Source organism: Leguminivora glycinivorella, chromosome 1 (assembly GCF_023078275.1).
Source record: "Leguminivora glycinivorella isolate SPB_JAAS2020 chromosome 1, LegGlyc_1.1, whole genome shotgun sequence".
NCBI classification, from domain to species: domain Eukaryota; kingdom Metazoa; phylum Arthropoda; class Insecta; order Lepidoptera; family Tortricidae; genus Leguminivora; species Leguminivora glycinivorella.
This window is the reverse complement of record NC_062971.1, coordinates 20,967,538-20,990,610: the sequence shown is the minus strand read 5'-3', so window position 1 is coordinate 20,990,610 and position 23,073 is coordinate 20,967,538. Positions and strand designations below refer to the sequence as shown.

Here is a 23,073-nt window from a genome sequence, read left to right as displayed (position 1 = left end):
ACTGGAGCGTTCGTAGGCGGTCGCATTTTAATGTATGGGATGGTATGATCTTGTTATATTTAATTTATGGTTTGATGCAACTGGCCCTAAAACTTATTCTGTTAAAAGTGTGAACCTACTGCGTTCCGTTTGTTCTGCACAAACATCCTCTTGGTCAGAATGAAGAACTGCGTAAGGAAGGTGGTGGGGAACTCCATCTTCTGCTCCAGCTCCTTGGCGACGTGCTCTACGAATATCCGTTGTATTGATTCGTCAGAGTGCAGAACAGGTCTCCTGTGAACAAAATGATGGATGGCCAAAAGTTAAAGTACAATTATATTGCCTGAAAGTATGTAACCTTACCTAAACGCTTGTTACATATTATTGGTGATTTTTGTTGAAGAAAATTAATGAATATGTATGTATTGTTCCATCAGACCAGACAAACTATCATATCTGTACCTACAGAAACGTCCGACACGCTTCGTACTGCAGGCATATCCGATCCATATCGAATCTTAGAGCTAATAATTGACGTATCTTAACATTATCCTAAACTCCGAATAGAACTGGTTATCTTTAAAATCTCTATATCCATACTAATATAATAAATGGGAAAGTGTGTGTGTCTGTTTGTTTGTCCGTCTTTCACGGCAAAACGGAGCGACGAATTGACGTGATTTTTAGAGATATATAGTTGAAGGGATGGAGAATGACATAGGCTATTACTTTTTGTCTCATTATAACGCGAGCGAAGCCGCGGGTAAAAGATAGTACACATATAAAATCGTCCTAACAACGAGCTATGAATATTATACTGCTAAAGTACAAAGCGAAGTCAATATTAACTGCGTTAAACCGAATACACCTCCTTGTTCCAATTAAGCCAACGACGATACATTTCATGTAGGAATTTGTAAACAGAGTAGGTACAGCATCTCTGCTTAAGCGATGCTTGTACCACTTGTAGTCGATTTGATGGAGAGTTGAGTTAAACTGATAGAGAATTCGATTAGATGTTACCATGTTTCACTGACTTTGAAAACAGATGCAATAAATGCAATACTGGTCTCCCGCGGTACAGGCCTAGCCTAGTGCGGGGACCCCTGGAAACTTGTGTGTTAATAATAATTAGGATATGCGCAAATGGATGTACACTTATCTTTCAACAATTTTTTTGTGTTTATGTGCAATAAACGAATTTTTATCTTTTATCTTTATCTTAGATGTTAACATACAAGAGGCGCAGTATTTTCATGTTTTAAATTAATAATTGAACTCATTTCTCTACTAATCACTACAAAAACAATACTGGCTGATTGTAGTGTTTGTGACCACGGGTACCTATGTACATTATGCAAATTAAACATTAATACAATTATTTTCTACTAGCTTTTGCCCGCGGCTTCGCTCGCGTTAGAAAGAGACAAAAAGTGCCTGCCTATGTCACTCTCCATCTTGTTAACTTCTGACACACACGCACTTTCCCATTTATAATATTAGTATGGATTTATATTTTAAAACCTATACATAGTTATATGCAATTATTAACTTCTTTTCGCACCTTTAGAACGGAACCGACTTCTGAAACTAATCGATATTGAGTTGGGTCAATTTCGTTCTATAATGTATAGAATAACATTAAACTATTTTTTTAGCTTTGATGGTATTTGGTTGCCGAAGTACATTCAAAAGTATTTAGTTATTAAAGAGCAAAAATAGCACATGTTAGATACTTTATTGCTTCCCCGTCCATGAAACAAAAAAATATATAAGTAATAACAAAGTTTTAATTATTCGATGTACGAATTAAATACTTTATTAAAGTTAAGTGTTCTGCAGCTTAATGTACTTTTGTGTGGCTTTTGAAATAACAATGTAAGAATTTGCCCGTAACTAGAGTAGGTAATTATATTATTTTGTCCAACATTTATATTTTCTCAATATTTTCCCTAAGGCACTTCTCTGCAACCTAATAGATATTATGTACTTAGTTAGATTAATTTAAAGTGAATCAGTTATTTGAAACTTAAGTTGAATGTACCTAATATAAGCGTTCCAATATCAAAGTTTGCACCCTAAGGACATTATAAAACACAAGAAAATATATGGTCAGTGTATGCTTGTGAGGATAAATCCAGGACGATGCAGTCACGCGTTTAGTGTGCCAGATGGTCAGGGGGGATTGCATTCTATGTACGCTTGACTTGAGAAGCGTAGGTGTTCATTGTATGAGAAGGTATGTGGTGCTCTTCTACATATGTATTGTAAACAGATATAATAAGGTACGATACAAGTGCGGAAAAAAGGAAGATCGAAACGAGTTGTGATAAATTAAAACACGACCGAAGAGAGTGTTTTAAATCGACCCAAGTTACGAATTTATTTGTGACATGTGTGTCGTACGACGTTTTTCAGTACAGATGGCCCTCTGAAGTTTCGACCTGACAAAAAATGATCCACTTCTCGCACTAGTGCGATACTGTACTGAAGATATATATGTCGCAGGAAGATAGATAAAGCCGTTATATAGTTATAACCCTAGGAATATAATTATACGTCGTAACATAGTTAAACGAAAGCGATTAATTGCCATCTTACTAGGAATATAACTATAATACGTTACTAGTTTAGTCATATAGTTATATGACTGGATTCAGTTTAGTGAAATGATTGTAGGCAGAAGTGCGGCGGTGCGGCGGAGGTATAGTTATAACCCGTGTGTGTGTGGATTGAGTGAGCACCTTCCGAAAATAAAAAAAAATATGCTGATCATTTAGTAAAAGTTCTAAAACAATTGTAAAACGAATCTCTGAATTTGTAAAAAGATAAATCAAAAGATACAGCCATTAACATGTGCTCACTCAGTTCTCACAAACTACCAACGAAAACAGTGAATATATTCATTTAACATATAATATTTATATACTAACATTTAGTAAAAAATAGGCCAACCTACCTCTATAAATATTAGATCACCTAGTGACGTATTAAATTTTTTACAAATAGTTTCTTATGCTCACTCAATCCACACACTTTTGAAAAGCCGAATTTTGATGAAAAACATAAGATTTAGACCGCTATTATATGTATATAGTTTAGTAAAAGTGAAATGGGAATTTGTAAAATACAAAACGAACCACTAACGTGTCAGGTTTTTTTATAATAAATTTTTGTAAGTGCTCACTCAGTCCACACGCTTTGAGAAAGTTAAAAATGTAAATATCTTACGATTTGTAGCACCTAAGACACTCGAAAGTACTTCAACATTTAGTAAACATTTTTACTAAATATCCACCATCTAATATTTTATATTCGTTGTCTGGTTTTAAAGATATTCAGACATAACTTTTCTCATACAAATGTATCAAGTAGGGTGACCACACTATGTCGGCTCCTGATTTTCCCCACCTTCCCATTGTCATATTGAGATTGGGGAGTTTCGTTCAATTTTGATAATAGTTTACCGGATTTGTAAGTGGGAGCGAGAAAATAATAACTATTTCTCGCTCCCACTTACAAATCCGGTACGCTCATCTGTTAGCGCGATTAGATTACCAGGTTCTGGTTTCTTACTAGTGAAGTATTATACGGTAATTAGACGGTCGCCGAGCTGTCAAGTTGACTCTGTGACCAGCTGATTTCAAATATTGAAATTTAATTCTATTTTTAGCTTTAAAAAGGACTTCTACTCATTGTTAGTTAATTTAAGTAGTAAAGTATTATCAGTGATACAGTTTTGGTGAAATTGGCAACGTTACACCGAGTATTTATTGGACTTTGAGGCAGGACTACCCAACTGTCAACGAGTGATCGCAGCCGTTGGAATCTGCGTTTGAAACGGGGAGAGTATTCCGTTTTATTTATCATTTATTTCTACACTCAAACAAAGCTCATTGCTGCGGCCGTGAGCAACGTCAAACAAACAACATTGGCACCGTGCAGTTTCCCTTTGCTTGACGAACTAGTGGAAGCACAAGACGAGACAAGACACATTCGCCACAGACACTGCCGACTACTGACACACTGCACACTTTATTCATTCCTACAGCTCTCATCTCTGTCGTCATCTTGGCAAATCTTTCAATCTCTATTGAGATAAGTACTCATCCTTTTTTATTACATCTTTCAGAAAGCCAGACGAGTGACAATGGACACCGAAATTGCGACCGATGCAGCTAAAAACAACAGCACAGGACCTACACGAGTCGAGGGCCTTGTCGAAGCAGTTGTTGGAGGAAAGGGAGGAAAGCGAAGTGGAGCTCCAGAAGGTAATCAACAAAAACTCAGAATTGAGAAGGGAGCTGGCGGACAATGATGTGCAGCTGACTGATGCCCGCGGAGAAGTGGACCGTTTGCAAGGCACAATAGACACCTTCAACCAGTGCGCTTCGACACATGAAGTGGCCTTGGCCCGCATCACACAGTTAGAAGAAGAACTGGGTGCGGCAAATGAGGAACTTAATTTGTTTAGGAAAGAGCGGGAGCACTATGATGCTTCGCAGTTACAGAATGTGTACCAAGAGTTGGTAAGCGGTGAAACATAATTGAGTAGGGACTCCAAACACATAGTATTCTTTAATAGTAGTAATAAGTTAAAAAAGTACATTAAGATTAATAGGTATATTAGGAGAACCCAAAAGCTGATCAAAGGCCAGGCATGTATTAAAAAATATAGTAAATTAAAACACACGTTAACAGTTATGAAAAACAGGGTTCAAGACTGTCATTCAGAGCTGGAAGTCAAGGAATCAAATTTTCTGAAATTAAATGCCGACATTAACAGGCTGAAAGATGAGCTTTTGGCAGTATCCACCATGTATGAGACCACTAAAAAACAAGTTGAGGAGCACATACAGGCTTTTAATAAATTGCTGCTAGAAAATAGAGATTTGGAGGAGCGGTGTAAAGCATTATTAAATGGAAAACATTGTAATTGTGGCCAAATGCCACCAGCAAAGATTATTCAAGCCGATGTGGCCCACGACACAACTAGGCATGCGGCAGTAGTTAAACAGCCCCCTAGAGCAGTCAGTAAGACTGTTGTTTTTTCAGATCAGATTGGGTTAGGAATGGGCCCATTATTAAGCTACCAGTTAGAGCAACAAGTGACAAATTACTGTTATCAAAACATTACTTTGTCTCATTTATGTGACCTTATTTCAAAGGGATGTTATGATAGCAGTACTACATTAGTAATTTTATTAGGAAATAGTCTTAATGTAGATAAGCTTAGCATAGATAAATTGATGTCCACTCTAAATGTTATTGAAAAATCTGGTGTGGGGAAAATTATATTATGTGCACTACCTTATGCAGAAAATGTATCATATGACTATAATTGTAAGATAGCTTACTACAATTCTTTAATGTACCATGCCATAGCTGTTAATAAAAAGTACCATTTCTTTGACTTAAATAAATTCATTGAGCGCTTCATGCTAGCTCCACGGAAGGTATTTTTGCCAAAGAAATTTTTTGTATATTTAGTGGAGTTATTGGCCTTCAATATTGAGCCAAATAGATGTAATAGTGTTATATATAAGTCTCAGTCAGCTGACAAAGCCAAGGACCCCATGCCTCATTTAAACTAGATTGTAAGACAGCGGAAAAACACCTGAGTATGAACGTTGTTCACCAGAATATTCAGGGTTTTTCCAGCAAAGAATTAGAAGTAGGATTATTTTTAGATAGTAATAATGTTGAAGTTATGTGTATTACTGAACATTGGTTGAAACAAGAACAGTTGATATTTGATTATGTTAATTTTAAATTAGCTAGTTTTTTTGCCAGAAAATCTGCTGTTCATGGTGGCTCCCTTATTATTGTTAAAAATTGTATGAAGTGTAAAGAGCGCAAAGATGTTGTAAAATATTCCATAGAAAGAACTATAGAAATTTCATGTGTTGAATTAGACAGATATATTATTGTATGTGTTTATAGACCACCATCAGCTGACTTCAGCATATTTGAATCTACAATGGAAAATGTTCTGAAGTTAGTGTGCAAGGGCCAAAAACATGTTATTGTATGTGGAGATTTTAATGTTAACTTGCTCGAGTCATCTAGTAATACTGTTAAAATGCTCTGTTTGTTTAAATCATTTAATTTATTTAATTTATTTCTTGAACCTACCCGGGTAGGTGTGACTAGTGCAACATGCCTAGATAATATTTTTTGTAACTGTGAATGTATAGATAAGAAATTATTTAACTGTTTTCATTCCGATCACAGCGGCCAAAGGGCAGCTTTCTTAAACATTATTCATGATACTCCACAAACAATAACATATAGACCCATTACTGGATCTCGCTTGGAATCATTCAAAAATGAAATTCAACATAGTTTGTCTATAATACCATTTTCGCATTATGACTGTAATCATTTGTATCAAGAAGTTTTCAATGTAATTCTGAATCAATTTAATAACAATTTCAAAGTGAAATCTATTAGTGGGTCAAAAGTTAAAACAAAGTTTAGTGAATGGGCTACTGTAGGTATTCACAAAAGTAGAAAAAGACTTTATGAACTTTATGGTGAGAGAGAGCTGAACAAGAATTCAGAATTCCTGGACTATGTAAGAAACTACTCAAGAATCTTCAAGAAAGTGTGTTTAACTGCCAAGAAAAACTTTATTAGTTCTAAATTGAAAGTGTCGGACAACAAAGTGAAAACAACTTGGAGTATTATAAATAAAGAAGCTGGTAAATGTAAATCACGCGATTGTCAAGTCAACATTGTATCAGATAATCAACAAATAGTGTCGAACAGCGATGTTGCCTCGGCATTCGAAGATTATTTCTCAAACATAGCCGTTAACACCACAAAATGTTTACATTCTTCTGCGGCTCAAGCCCATTCATTACTTTGTGCTAATGTTAAGAAATGTAATAATTCATTTGAATTTAGTCAAGTAGACTCTGTAAATATTGTTAAAACATTCAAGTCACTCAATTTAAAGAAAACGGAAGACTTATGGGGAACATCAGTTAAAGTAATTAGTCATGTCATAGATATAATAGCACCTTACTTGGCCGTAATATATAATATTTCAATTTCACAAGGCACCTTTCCAGATCTTATGAAATGTAGCAAAGTCATACCGCTTTTTAAATCGGGTGATTCGAGTGATATAACCAATTTCCGTCCCATATCAATACTTCCTGTTCTAAGTAAAGTCTTTGAGAAGCTAATGTTAAATGATCTACTGGGACACTTCAACAGACATAGATTACTTACAAGCAAACAGTTCGGTTTCACAAGGGGCCGTTCCACGACCGATGCTGCTTCGGTACTCATTAAACATATATATAATATTTGGGAAAATTCTTGTGATGCAATTGGCATATTTTGTGATCTTTCAAAAGCCTTTGATTGTGTGGATCATGGAACGCTCATTTTGAAATTAGAACACTATGGTTTGTCTATAAATGCCCTAAACTTTATGTCTTCTTACCTTAGCAATAGAACACAAACAGTAGTTGTTAACAAAACTCGCTCTAGCGGGACTGTTGTCCAATTAGGAGTGCCACAAGGCTCAATTTTAGGTCCATTCCTGTTTTTGGTTTATATAAATGATTTGCCATGTATAGTAAAAAACTTTTGTGAAATAGTACTTTTTGCTGATGATACATCACTGCTTTTTAATGTTGACCGAAAATCTACGGATTACAATGTAATTAATAGCACGTTAGCTGATGTACTGCAGTGGTTTACTGTCAACAATTTACTTCTTAATTCTAAGAAAACCAAGTGTATTCGATTCTCTCTGCCGAATGTTAAACCAATCGATACAAAAATACTTTTGAATGATGAATGCTTAGAGATGGTAGATACAACACTGTTCCTTGGCTTAACATTGGACAAAAATCTACAATGGAGTCCTCATATAAGGAAACTAGCAAGCAAATTAAGTTCAGCCGCATACGCCGTTAGGAGAATCAGGCAACTGACTAATGTTGAGACAGCTCGCCTAGTGTATCATAGTTATTTTCACAGTGTAATGTCATACGGTATTCTGGTTTGGGGCAAAGCAGCTGACATACAGACTATCTTTGTATTACAAAAGAGAGCCATTCGTTCTATTTACAACTTAGGAACACGTGAATCAGTAAGAGAACTCTTCAAAGAAATTAATATCTTAACTGTAGCTTCCCAATACATTTATGATAGTATAATTTATGTTGTTAAGAATTTAGACTGTTTCACTAAGAATTCTGATATCCATAATTATAACACTAGAAACAAAAATAAGCTTGCCATAAAGAAGTTTCGTGTCCGTAAAGTACAGAAGTCATTTGTTGGGCAATGCATTCATTTTTATAATAAGTTACCTGACACTGCTTTGAGATTACCCTCCCAGCTCTTAAGAACTACTTAAAAAAATCATTGATGTTAAAGGCTTATTACAGAGTCGAGGACTATTTGACAGACAAAGATGCATGGCCCGAACCAGAAACTACAAAAAACGAATAGCAATTAAAATAACTGTATTATGTATAGAGGACACAGTTCAGATAAGAAAGCACATCAAATATTTTATGTTGTGTAGGTAAATTACATATTTAATGATATTGAGATTCATATTATCTTTTTCTTCTGTGACAATTTGATATGTTTTCTCTGAAGAAGAACGACGTATTATTAAGCAATAATATAATTTATTGAAATTAATTTCCATAGAGTACCTAGTCTGTTCATATTCTTTGATGAATACTTTTGCATGTTAAATTGTATCTTGTTATTTAATGCATGTTAGTTATAAGATGTAATGTTTTGAAAAGAAGTTGCCCGCCGAGTTTCTTGCCGGTCCCATAGTGGATACCCCCCTCCCAACTGAGGGGGGACTGAAATCTTCTCGAGGCTGAGGCGTAGGGTTAGAGCCGGCGTAGCTTTATTTGACGTTCATATGCGCATTGTAATATGCCTACTTGAAAAATAAATATTTCATTTTCATTTTCATTTTCATTTTCATTTCATTTATATTCTTTGTTCCTTACCAATTATCATTCATGTCCTTTTTAATGCATGAATGTCGATATGGTTGTTATCCTGACGTCGATAAAAATTACACAATACACATCATCACTAGGCCAAGAACATAACCTAAAAACAGTTTGCAGATGGATAATTAATAAGGTATTAGTTTAATATTATCAAAATTGAACGAACGAAACTCCCCAATCTCAATATGACAATGGGAAGGTGGGGAAAATCAGGAGCCGACATAGTGTAGTCACCCTACTTGATACATTTGTATGAGAAAAGTTATGTCTGAATATCTTTAAAACCAGACAACGAATATAAAATATTAGATGGTGGATATTTAGTAAAAATTTTTACTAAATGTTGAAGTACTTTCGAGTGTCTTAGGTGCTACAAATCGTAAGATATTTACATTTTTAACTTTCTCAAAACGTGTGGACTGAGTGAGCACTTACAAAAATTTATTATAAAAAAACCTGACACGTTAGTGGTTCGTTTTGTATTTTACAAATTCCCATTTCACTTTTACTAAACTATACACATATAATAGCGGTCTAAATCTTATGTTTTTCATCAAAATTCGGCTTTTCAAAAGTGTGTGGATTGAGTGAGCATAAGAAACTATTTGTAAAAAACTTTTTCTGTGATATCGTTCTTATATATTAGTTTTATCAGTACAAGCCTTCTTGAGCTTACCGTGGGGCTCAGTCAATCTGTGTAAGGATGTCCTATAATATTTATTTATTTATAATTATATCCCTAGGGTTATAACTATACCTCCGCCGCACCGCCGCACTCCTGCCTACAATCATTTCACTAAACTGAATCCAGTCATATAACTATATGACTAAACTAGTAACGTATTATAGTTATATTCCTAGTAAGATAGCAATTAATCGCTTTCGTTTAACTATGTTACGACGTATAATTATATTCCTAGGGTTATAACTATATAACGGCTTTATCTATCTTACTGCGACATATACATATATTACCTGCCCTCTCCAGATAATTTAAGTTTTATCTCAGCCAACGTCCAAATACAATAGAGGAAGAATGAACGAACTCTTGTCGAAACGTCGAAATTGAAAGTAATCGATTGCGATAGACTTGTAACATAATAGGCAGTATATTATTTACGTTACTTAAAATGTGTTCAAAACGCAAAAGTTTCAAATGTTAGACAAGCATTGTTAAAAGTTTGGCCCTTAATTTTAAGGATCAGCGTCGGTTTATATTCGTTTATCAATAATTGGAACAAAGCTTACTACATCTGTGTAAACACCCACACAGGTGTGCTTAAGCCCTGTTCACAGCATAAGCGCCATAATAATATACTCGTACCGACATCTCTTTAACGAGATTATTCCTTGTTGAAGTGCTTACATATTCCTCCTAACTTTACTCAGCTAACTATATAAATCGCTAGTGCTTACTGGTACAAGTGCTACCTTACTTAGACGAAATTGTCCTTAATATAACCGTAATAATACGTAAGTCTATTTATTATTAAGTTCTCGAGAATCTTGGGGGAAAATACTTTGGTTTTCACTTGAATTACCAGGAAAATAAATGGAAATGTTTTGTAATTTTGAAACCTATTTAAAACTGTTATTAAATAATAGACGGTAATAAAAAGGCTTTGTGTCTAGTCAGGGAGTGTTTTAACGTGTAAATATTTAAATAGAAACTCTGGCCTGGGTCTTCACTTGAATAGGTATCTACGCATTGTATTTTGTTGTACTTATATGTTATATAATACGTGTTAAATAAGTATAACATACCTACATTACTTTACATACCTACGCGTCGCCCGCAGACCATGGGAGTGCCACGTTTGAAGTAGTCAAGCTACGAGAATGTATCACCTCTCATTTTCAATAGAATAGTACATAACGCACATATGTGGAAAGGAGGAAGCTCGAAACAAGTGGTGATAAATTAAACCACGACCGATGGCAGTGTTAAATTTCGGAACGATTCCCTCTTCGCATATACGATGTTTTTCAGTACATGTGGCCCTTTGAAGTTTCGACATAGGCACATAAAGTTACACTTCTCGCACTAGCGCGATAAAGTAGCAAACAAGTAGTATAGTGAGCTGCAAAAGCGCATGGCGAATTATCAATGAATTCATTCATAATTTCTCCATGCAATTTTCAGCTCACTGTGAATGTCTTTTAGTGGTTAAGTATGTCATTCTCACCGTCCTCCTCTGGCAGTGATCCGGTCCAGCTTCCGACACAGCTTCCCATTCTGGCAGAGCTCGGAGAGCTGCGCGGGCGCCTCCACATCGATGACGAGCGTCTCGATCACGAAGTCCGCCGGGTTGTGCGTGGTCGGGCAGATGTAGCCCACCTCGGCCAGGAACGGGACCAGTAGGGGCGCCGCGCCCTGTCAACAAAGAAAAATCAGATTATTATGTACTTAGGTAGGTACAATAGATAATGTCAACGTGCATGGAATGAGGCTGATTGTCACAAATAAATAATCTTATGCACTGTCAATCATTATGCTAGCGGCGGTCGTTGAAACTAATTTGGCTACACAAGATTGAATATAGAGAAGCCTACAAAGTGAAGGCAGTGTCTAGAATACCTAGTGAATAGTTAAAATGTGTCGTGCATCTATGTGGCCCGTGAATCAATGTTACCGTGAATTAATGTACATTGTACACCGCTTCCCTCTACAGAGGAATTTATTCCGAGTTCGCAATGGCTAGATTCCAATTGTACGTACACCAAAAGTACTAACATTGTAAATACAAAATGCGTTTTAGCCCTTTCATTACAGCCAATAACGTTTATAGGTCAGTGGTTTTACATGAATTGTCAATAAAACTAAAGTGCTGAAAATGTATTAGGCTCGTTTGCGCCGCTGGTCTTGTAGTGCGAATGACATTAATGAATAAGACTTAATTATAGCGTTCTAAGCGTAGACCAATAATTGCTAAATTATTTAGGTGTTATTTGAATTTCGGCCAAGTTTGTGTGTGAATAGAATTTGGTGCGGAGTTGTGTTGAGTTGATAAATGATAAATACTTTGGCTCGTCGAATGATTGGAAAAGTTCGGAGAATCCTGCACTAGTTAGATACGATGTACGATACAAAGTAAGTATTTATGTAGTTTGATAATTTACTAAGATTTTGAGATATATTATTTGAGGTAATGAAAACATATACTAACTAGAAAATGGCAACATATTAAAATATATGTATCGGAATATGGGGACAAAGTTATAAAACCATTTTTTTCATATCGTTGTGTTATGATATTTTACTTTTGAACGCAGGTAAGTAACTGTTCTACATATATTTCCTTATTGTAAAAACCTTAATGATAGACGAAAACATAAGTGAAGAGAATAAAGAAGAAGAAATATTTCAATAAAATAACAAATCCCCCCAGTGGATATAAGCGACCGTCCCATGATGGAGGTCATTCCGTCGGGCCTCTTGCCATCGACGCACAGTGAGCAGAGCACATCAGACCAGTCGGTTCCATCGCGGACGGCACACATAGGGGCCAGCTTTTACCAATTAGTGTAATGAAAATAACTATAGTTCATCACACAAATGCACTTGCCGAAATTCGAACCCAGGGCCATTGATTGAGCAGGCGGGTTACTACGTAACAACCAGGGCCGACCAGTCGTCAAATTTATTTGTTTTATAATTTATTTAATGATTCCTTAGAAAAATTTAAATTATGGTATCCTTAACAAACGCTGCCTCTGTATTTATCGCAATATTCGCAATTAAAAACAAGTCGGCTAAGAATAAACGAAAGCCGTCGGAAAAAGCTTAAACCAAGGATTTTATGGGAGGGTCTGTAGGGAAAACCGGGGACAATTGAAACAAGTTGAGTAGGTTGTATAAGCGCCAGTGATTGTTGTATTTTTTGTTTGGAGAAACGAATAGAAAAACCGAGAATTCTGTAGACATACATGAGTCATTTGTGGTCATTACTGTAGAACCAATCAGAAAAACGTATTAGTCGCATCCTTTCAAACTTCAATAGAGATTTGTCAAAATTAGTAAGTTATTCTGATTTGTAAACTACAATACCTATGCTACGGAGCTTTAACGCCTAGCTACACCTCAAAAAAATTACTAGTCGATAGCTAAAAATTGAAGGGCAATATCCTTGATGTAAAGTTGTACATTTATTAGAATTATATAAGTTGATATTGATTGTGATTACTTTAGCTAACGTCGATATCAAATGTCATATCGATTAATTACATTAACAGATACTAATCCTTCGCTGTTCATATGAGAATCTGATTAATTAAGGACATTCCTTAGGCCAATGATCTTCGATTTGAATCCATTGGTATGCGACAGTTTCTAAAGTTTGTCATATCAACAGCATCGTATTTAGGCAAAATAGTATCCCATAATTACTGCACAGCTCATTGTTTCTGTACCTAATTTGGCATCAAAGTTGAACAATTTTAGATCCAAAAACTGTTTTTTTTTGCCATAACTTCTGTCTTAATTAGTTTAAAATTTAAATTGTAGATGCATTTTTAGAAAAGTCAACGGCGAACCCAAGCATGCAAATTTCGGATATGTAAGAAGATCCTTTAATATATTTCGTCGAATTCTGATAAAGTGAGTCTGGTCTGAGTCTGAAGTCCAGTATTGTACAGTGAACCAAATAGGTACTACTTTAACGCAATTTGATAATCTATTCACTTCCACAAATGATCTGAAGGTCGCGTCAAACAAGAGGCTTGTTCTGATTGTAACATCTCTAGATCCTTAGCCATCAGTACAATCGTCGACACTCCGTGGCTAACAATACGCCAGGTCTGTGAAGCACTAATACGGAAGAGTGAATTGACGAAGAGAAGTAACAACGATACGATAAGTACTCTTTGCTAAAGTAGGATACGGTGACCAGGCAAGACAGCATATGCAATATATATGCCATCAACAAAGTAAAATAATCCTCATGGATTTCGTTTACATTATATTGTAATATAGGTACTTAGTTAATCTCTTAGTGTCCAATTGAAGTTATAGAAAGGATTAAATTTAGTCTATAATTCAAATAAGAATAAGCCTCCATCTAGAGGTTGAATACAAGCTTGTTAAATCAACGTAACCTTGCAAAACATATCACGTCTCAAACAGCCGAACTCCTGAGAAACTACCATAGTAGTGTCAGAATAGTACGAATATTTAGGCGTAGGTATAGGATAGGATATGAAGGCGTATACCTACTATTATTAGGCATTAGAAAAACACGAATAGGTATAAATACTACGAGGCCCCAGGGGCTGAATTTTAATTTAAAGCTAACTATTGCGCCATTCGAAAGTCTGTGGAAAACGGAGAAATGCTATTTTGAAAAACGAAAAACTTCGAATGCTTGTTTCCAATTCTATTACATAGTACCTATAATTTAAATGACTAGTTATGCAGATATTATTGAAAGAAATTCACGAGATCGAGTAGCAAAGTTCAAACCCGCCTCGAAAAGTATACCCATAGTTTTTAATTATTCTACGAGTATAATTGAACAGAGAAAGCAAGAGGAAAACTAATTTTAACTACACTGTGCCCTAACTAACCGCACAAGTAAATTTGACTGCAAGTTGAAATTAACATGGAATTTAATAAGATACGTTGAACTCACAAGTGGCTTCGTGTCAGGTGTCTTGTCTGTTCCCTGGGACGACGGGAACTTGTAATTTAAAATTGCACTTTTAAGTTCTCCGCAAGGCTTTTATGAAAACGGTTTCAGCTTTTGTAGAAGTTGAATGTGTCTGCTGCATAATTTATTTAAATTGTAGTTAAAAGTTTGCGAATAAATGGTTTAGCTCAAAAGTTACAATCCGGATTTTTATTGCGCTAGAGAATCGATAGAATAGCCTTCTATTTCATTCGATTCGGTAGAGTTCAACTATTAGGTGTACCTACATTGTTGGACCGAATAACCTGGGTAACTTTATCCGTGTATTCAATTTAGCATGCATATGCGAATAACGCTTCAATAAATTCAGTAACGAAATATTTGATTGTGATTTAATCTTACCTGAGTATTGTTTCGACGTCTCTGAAGAATAATTACTAGCCTGTCGCTGCGATTCGAGCTTTAAGAGAATGTTAGGGCTGGACACCTATACCGTATCTAGAGCTAATTCACGTAGATCTTAAAGATGCTCTGAGCTATTGGCGCGAAACGTAATGCACAAAATTAAAACTTTGTCTCGTGAGTACATGTAGGTAAATATACATTTTCTGGCTAATTTATTTACTGTAAGTAACGTAAGTATTTATATTAGTAGCTCACGAATTTTCAGTAAGTACCTAATAGTTTTATGTTAGAAATTCCTCGCATCTTGAAAGAGGTTGGTAATTGGTTTCTTATTACCTGTCAAACCCGACATAGCCACAAGCTTACACAAACACTTCGGTTTCTCTGCTCTGCGGGTATTATTAAATTGAATTACAATAACCTATTATCCCATATAGTTATAATAGTGTCTACTTACCTAAGTAAATATAAGGTATATACCTAATACTTGTGAACTCTATTAAATTAATTCCAAGTAATAGATATTATGTGGAAAATTATATCCATACTAATATTAAAATGGGAAAGTGTGTGCGTCTGTTTGTTTGTCCGTCTTTCACGGCAAATTGGAGCGACGAATTGACGTGATTTTTTAAGTGGAGATAGTTGAAGGAATGGAGTGACATAGGCTACTTTTATCTCTTTTCTAACGCGAGCAAAGCCGCGGGCAAAAGCTAGTTACTAATACTGCTACTGTTCAATACAAGCAAATGCCTCAGAAATTCAATATTTATTCCTAGAAATATCGCAGAGTTCAAGCGTCTGCTAAAATATATTAGCAATAAGTCTTCAACAAGCCACATAGCATAGACGCTCAGGCGCTGCATTCAGTGGCGTAATGTCTTCTATTTGCGCTCTCGACGTGCAAACAATCCGCCATCGCCAAGTGACTATTAACGTGCACAAAGCCAAGCTCCTGGATATAAATACACTGCATATTTTGTCACTATATTTTAATATGGGCACGTCACGTATTAATTTTTTATACATCGTGTTTTTTTGTTATTGTGTATTTTTTGTTGTCTGTTATATTTAACTCGTCGTTAGGATCATTAACAAGAACCATTCGTATATCACTTTTTTGTTAAATTCGTTTTTTTCCTTTTTAGGGTTCCGTACCAAAAAGGTACAACAGGAACCCTTATGGTGCGACTCTGTCCGTCTGTCACATTCCTAAATATCTCGAGAACTACTAATGCTATCAACTTGAAATTTGGAATAGTTGTGAACATTGTAAACCTCTACAAATAGAAAGTATAATTTTTTTTAAACAAATAGAAAGTATAATTTTTTCAAAATGAAAGGGGGGCAAACTGTAAATTTTAAGTTACTAGGTCAAGTGGGGTAGCGTTGGAAAGAGCTTAAATTGAACGTAAATAAGCTATTTTTTATAATTTTTTTGTTGTGGAAAAAAAAATGAATATTGAAGGAAAATGTAAAAAAAAATAACGTTCCCCTCCTTATCTCCGAAGTTTACCAACGAAAAATTATGAAAATTTTAGTAAACATTGGATTTATGCTAAATATTACAGGAAAAATATAATCGTGTTTGTATTTTGAATACTTTTTTTTTATTCACAAAAAACTTTTCAGGTTTTTTACTTTCAATTTACCCACCCTTGCGGATGCATATCGTACTTCAAATTAATACGAGATGTTACGTAAACCATCTTCTGTCCAATAAAGTAAAAACTGTTTACATCGGTTAACATTATAAAGAATTATCCCTGAAAAACCAGGTCGCGCAAATTAGTTAGCAAATTGACCGGGAGATGGCGCTATACATAATAATACTCATTAGTGCCTATACTTTTGTCTTCTAGTCAAGTCATTAGAGTTATATGAAAATATGAGATTATTTTTACTAGGTAGTTTGAAAGAAAGTTTGTGCGGAACCCTCGGTGGGCGAGTCCGACTCGCACTTGGCCGGTTTTTTGTAATAGGTGGCCAACAAGTATACAGTCCGCCTGATGGAAAGCGGTCACCGTAACCTTTGGACGTCTGTAACTTAAGGGGTGTCACATGCGCGTTCATTTCACATACTTATTTGATATTTGTTCCTTAGTTATGGATGTTTTCTATGTATTTATATTATATAGTTCCATATTATGATAAGTAGGCAACTAGGCAATTATATTGTCTACATACCCATACACAAGCCTCTGTGATCTTATCGTGTGACAGTTAATCTGTGTAAGAATGTCCTATAAATGTATTTCTTTAATAATGAAGTATTAGACAGTACATTCTACCTACGATATAAGGATTTAACTAATACTCGTATTAGGGCTGACACGCCCCCTCATTATCCGCTTGTCGCACATAGCCTGCCTCTGACAATCCTGTTTCGTGCCAATCTTTTACGCTCAATTGTTTTTTTACATCGGATACAGATGGTATTTTTCCGTAAAAGCCCCTAGGTATTTAATTATAGCCTATTTATACCATCCCGGAAAAATAGTCACCAGTTGTATCAAGATTTTTTGTAATTTTTGATATCATAAATTAAAATAATTTGACCAGCTTTGCTTGTTTTTCATTAAAGGTTACGGTTGGTCATTAAAAGCTATCTTAAAAGTTTAATATTTATAGGTAAAATTTGAATATTACCGCGACAAAGTTTTGAATTTTTAATAGTTCCAAGCCTGAAATACTGGTCCGTTAGGACAGCTCAACTTCGAGATATAGTTGTTAAGCTTTGAGGAAATTGCTTGAAAGTGATAGGTACTTATTATGGAATATAACTTACTACTTTATAGACTGGGCCTAGATTAAACTAATGTAGTTACTTATGTATACTTACACATTACCACCGGTAGCACAATGTTATATTTCGTCGCTAAGTAGGTATGTTATGTTTGAAAGTTATAGAAAAGAATGTGCAGTCCAGATAAATATTATTTACAAATGTAATGCGAAAAGATTTTCCTTCGTATTTTTCCGGAAACGTTCGTATTTTATTCGACTTGTACTGAGACTGACTGAAATAGCATGACACGTTCGTACGTTTCCGTAAACATACAAAGGAATAGCTTTTAGAACTACATCTGTAGTAGGTAATGAGTGTTCACCAATAACTAAACATCGATCAGAATACCCTGACCGGATCGTGGTCCTGAATCTTAGAGAAAAAAAGCGCGTGTCTGCTAGGTATAAGAAAATAAAAATACCTTTCGAGAAAACACGAATGTAAACAAATTATTTTTGCTGCAAAAGTTGTATGCTCGGAAAATACATAAAAAAGTTGTAATACCTACCTTATTTATATGTATACGATAACGTTGTAACTGCCATCAAACTGCGTGGAAATGACTCTTTATGTATATATCGTCGCTGCGCGTGCAAAATTCGCTATGTGATTTTTAGCGATTTTTCGTTTTCAATGCCATTTTAAACCTTATTTCTAAATACATATGCTCCAAAAACAGCGTCGAGTTCATTTCAGTATTACAGGTTTTATCAAAAGTAGATATGTGATGCCCATACATTGAATGTTCTTCCTATAATCGCTAACTGCAATAAATCACATAACTACATTATCTTCTTATAACAGCAGTTTTGGAATTGCGCCTGCTATGTGAATTATGACACATAGCTATATTTTCGGAAATTTTGTATAAAAAGATGTGTTAGATGTACATACATACATACATACATACAATCACGCCTGTATCCCATAAAGGGGTAGGCAGAACACATGAAACTACTAAAGCTTCAGTGCCACTCTTGGCAAATAAGGGGTTGAAAGAAAACGAAACTGTGACATTGCAGTGACAGGTTGCCAGCCTCTCGCCTACGCCACAAATAACCCATATCCCATAGTCGCCTTCTACGACACCCACGGGAAGAAAGGGGGTGGTGAAATTCTTAACCCGTCACCACAGGCACAGGCAGGTGTTAGATGTTTGTGCCCGATTTGTACAATCTCATACATAGCGATAATTTTGTACTATTTGTAGAAATCGTGAATGTTTCCAGATCGTGTGTTTTGCGTCACATAGCAGGCTTTTCTTATAAAAATCTAGCCTACTCTCTTAAAACTTGTTTAAATAGTGTATGGTAGGTGGGTTTGTCGTCAAGTATAACCTCTATAAATGAGACAGAGAGTGTAGTTTCCTTTTTATTGAGACTATGTCTGAAAGTACTCACTCTGACCGAATAGTTATTTTTTAATATTGGTTAAAATAAATCATTTCAAATTGATTTTTAACATTAACTGTCAGAAATTTCTTAGTGTTTAGTATACTGACAAATTTCGTATAGGGTTCAGTGTGTGTAAACGTACTTATATTACAAAATATTGAAATAAGATAAATTTATGCTAAGTAACTCAAAAAAACAGCAAGTGATTTAACATTACCTTTAAGTGGTAAGACATCGTTTTGTATGAAATTTTGTGTGATAGGATCTATCTATCCTTTCTGGAAACATTTTAAAATAAATTAATGAAAATGAAATGTTTAATAAATTAAAAAACGCTGACTTGAGAAATCACATAAAGTTTTGAATGACAAAGATTTTTTATCTTTTTCGGATCAAAAGGGAAAAATGGAACCCTTATACAATTGTGTACTTTCGTGCCAATCCGTTTATCTATTTGTCAATATTCTTTATTTCGGAAAAACCCTATACTCAAGTGTACTGTACTGTACCGTTCCTTGAAGCTGTAAAAAAGCCTCATTTTTAAGTAGGTTAATACAACATAGGTTAATTGAGTTGAAAAAAATACTACACTCTCAAGGAAGTCAAAATTAATAGGGTACTTCCGGTTGACCTAAACTATGAAATTTGGAAAATAAATCGTATTACACCATACATCAGTACATGATTATTTATATAGTTGTGAGAAAAAAATAGTAAAATGTACACGTAACCTTCGGTGTTCGAGCCAGACTAGCATTATCCGGTTTTTTCAAGTTAAACATGCATAATGAAAACTTATTCAATACATAAATGTTTACATAATACCGCATTGAGCAACTTTGTAACTGAAATAACCACCATTCATAAAAAATAATGGAATAAATATATTATTATAGTTGTAATATATTGGTAGTAATATATTAATTTAATTGAGTTTTTTATTATGGTTAGTTAATACACAATTTAAGCATATAGTTCTAATTCGTGGTTTTTCTGAAATAATTACAATACTAATAAACAACAACATAGTTAATTCAAATCATATGATTAAATAACTATGTGACGATAAAGTGCACAAATTGTATTTTGTTCCTTAAGAATAAAATCTAGCTATGTGATTGTAAGACACATACCGCTTATTTACGACTCAAATTATAATCGCTATGTAACATATTTATGAAAAAATATTTTTTTAACCTTATAATAACTAAAATATAATTTCAAGTAATTTCTTAATGTATGCAAAAGTGAAAATACTTATTCCATAAAAATATTGATTTGTTTATGTTCAATAATTGCCGAAATAAACAGTTTTTTGTGTCTCCTGTAAAGTAGGTTAAAAACACATAGCGAAATTTGCACGCGCAGCGACGATATAACCTATTATGAGTATAGTATATGTTATATGTTGGCTTTTATCGTTGTGCGTCCGGAAATATAGGCGAATCCCAGCTAGGACCGGAACGTCCGGAACAAACCAAATCAGCCGGCCTAGCCGAAGTGATAATCGGTGAAGCTACGTGGCGATCGAAACGCAGTCTGGCTCTGTTGCGCTACTGATGAAGAGTAGGCTTGTGCCGTTTCGTTCGTTGATCACTAGTTCGCTCTTTTAGGTCTTTTTTTCATTTAGCTCAGCCAGACCAGCGACCACTGCGGTCGGAAAGATCAGAACGACCGGACCGAATAGTGTCAAATAATACGAATGGTCCACAGACAGTAACATTCCGGGCCCAAAGGTTGTAAGTAACCGAAGTTTGATATGAAAACTTGACGTTTTTTTGTTGCTATGCTAAGTAGCTCTCGCTCTCGGTCGGCGCAGTCACACACTTGTTCTCGATCCAAACCGCTCGCGCTATACTGAACTAAATGAGCAAAGACCGATTCTCAGAGCACGGAAAGATTTAGTTCATTTCGGTCATTGATGGGATTTTATTCCTAACAGTTCATAGTTCGTGAACGACACAAGCCTAATGAAGATCAATAGAGAGAGCTAAGCTACGATATGCTTATGAAGCGTAAGAGATTATGACGTTGGCTAGGAACCTCCCGGAACTGTTGTTCGTTCGTGTAGTAGCCGAATGAATTAAATATGATGGCGTGCCAAATCGGCATGGTTGCATGTTACATTGTTAACAAAACATATGGCTATCATAAGTATCATTATTACAAATGTTCCTGTGGTTAAAATGACTAGGAAGATAATAAGGCTCTAAATACTTCATTTAATTTATTTAAAAGTGGGACTGTCAGGATAATAGGTATTTAGTGACGGCTTGAGGTGTAATTAAACGACGTAGAAGGAGGATATAAAACCTTTCTACATTTACTTATAAAAACAGCTTGACAGGATATATGTACCTACATTATTTAGGTATGATCGATATTGCATATCAGAATTAAAATCAGCTATCAAAAAGACAAGATATCTGACCAAAAAGAGTAGAAATTAAAAAGTGGCAACATCGTAGCGTCGTCCCGTTCTCTCATACATATTGATTTGAAAGGGATGACACTACATTGTTGCCACTTTTTACATTCTACTATTTTTGGTCAGACTGTATTCGTACTTACAAACAATAATTACGACTAAGGTACAGCGGGGCATTTCTCGACTGGGCGGCAATTGTAACTAATCCACTTTTTTCCATTATTACTGTTGAGCTCTACATGTATCCACTTAACACGCCTACCATATAATATATAACCGGTGGACACTCTAGTTAATAATACTCTAGAAAAAATGGATCAGTTACATTTGCCCCCAGTCGAGATTTGTCCCGCTGTACTTACAAAAAAGTAGTTTCATTTCATTATAATTATTTTTTAAAGCTATTATTTTCCAATCTTAGCGAAATAACCATAGTAATACCGAGTCATACTGTCTGTAAAACGCGCCTTTGCGAAACTTTTTAGCCTAAATGTCTTATATTATATTACATACATACATATAATCACGCCTGTGTCCCATGAAGGGGTAGGCAAAGCACATGAAACTACTCAGGTTTCAGTGTCACTCTTGGCAAATAAGGGGTTGAAAGAAAACGAAACTGTGACATTGCAGTGACAGGTTGCCAGCCTCTCGCCTACGCCACAATTTAACCCATATCCCACAGTCGCCTTCTACGACACCCACGGGAAGAAAGGGGGCGGTGAAATTCTTAACCCGTCACCACACGGGCTTATATTAGATTTTATAAAACCAAAAAAATTTCAACTATGATATATCAAACGTAACAAAACTAAAATGACGACATCCCTCATCCTGATCAGATAAAACGTGTCTACAGCATGTTAACCCGCATCCAGCCGGGGCTATCTAGACAGCACATTACCTCTGGGAGACGGTAGCGCACACAGGTACAGAAGGTCTGTGTCAACTCGGTAGGTTGGTATTATTGTAGGTTGGAACATTAAATAGGCTCACGACTTCCAATTACCTACATGATATTCAGTGTACAGTCAGGTGTCAAAATATGGGTGTACACAAGTTGGTAAAAAAATGTGCTCTTCATTCGCTGACATAAGAGGTATGGGAGATAGTTTTGTGTACACCCATATTTTTACAATTGACTGAACCAATATTTTTTTTTATATTTTAGTACACCGTATAAAATAAACTATAGTTTTCTTCTCAATAGTTAGGTTTGGTAAGTACTATCAGCTGCTTTAGTGCATGGGGAATTTATCAATGAATTCATACATAGTTTCTCCATGCACTTTTGCAGCTGATAGTACATTGAATGCCTTCCGAAACTCGTTCGTAGTGGTTTTCTTCTACAAAGCGGAAAGGCGCTACAAATTGGCTACGCGTCGCGTGTAGCGTACATAGACGCTACATGGCTACGAAAAAATAAGGCAGTGAATCCTATAATAGAAAC

General features: G+C 35.3%; 1 protein-coding gene across 1 annotated transcript in view; it reads right to left on the bottom strand.

Moving 5' to 3' along the window:
- LOC125226886 (ATP-binding cassette subfamily G member 4-like) overlaps nt 1-23,073 on the bottom strand; it is a 149,942-nt gene that overhangs the window by 24,773 nt on the left and 102,096 nt on the right. Inside the window, exons 6-7 of the mRNA XM_048131050.1 lie at nt 11,171-11,358; nt 120-273 (exon numbers count right to left, since the gene is read on the bottom strand). Coding sequence (XP_047987007.1) covers nt 120-273; nt 11,171-11,358 — 342 coding nt within the window. The remainder of the gene's footprint in view (nt 1-119; nt 274-11,170; nt 11,359-23,073) is intronic.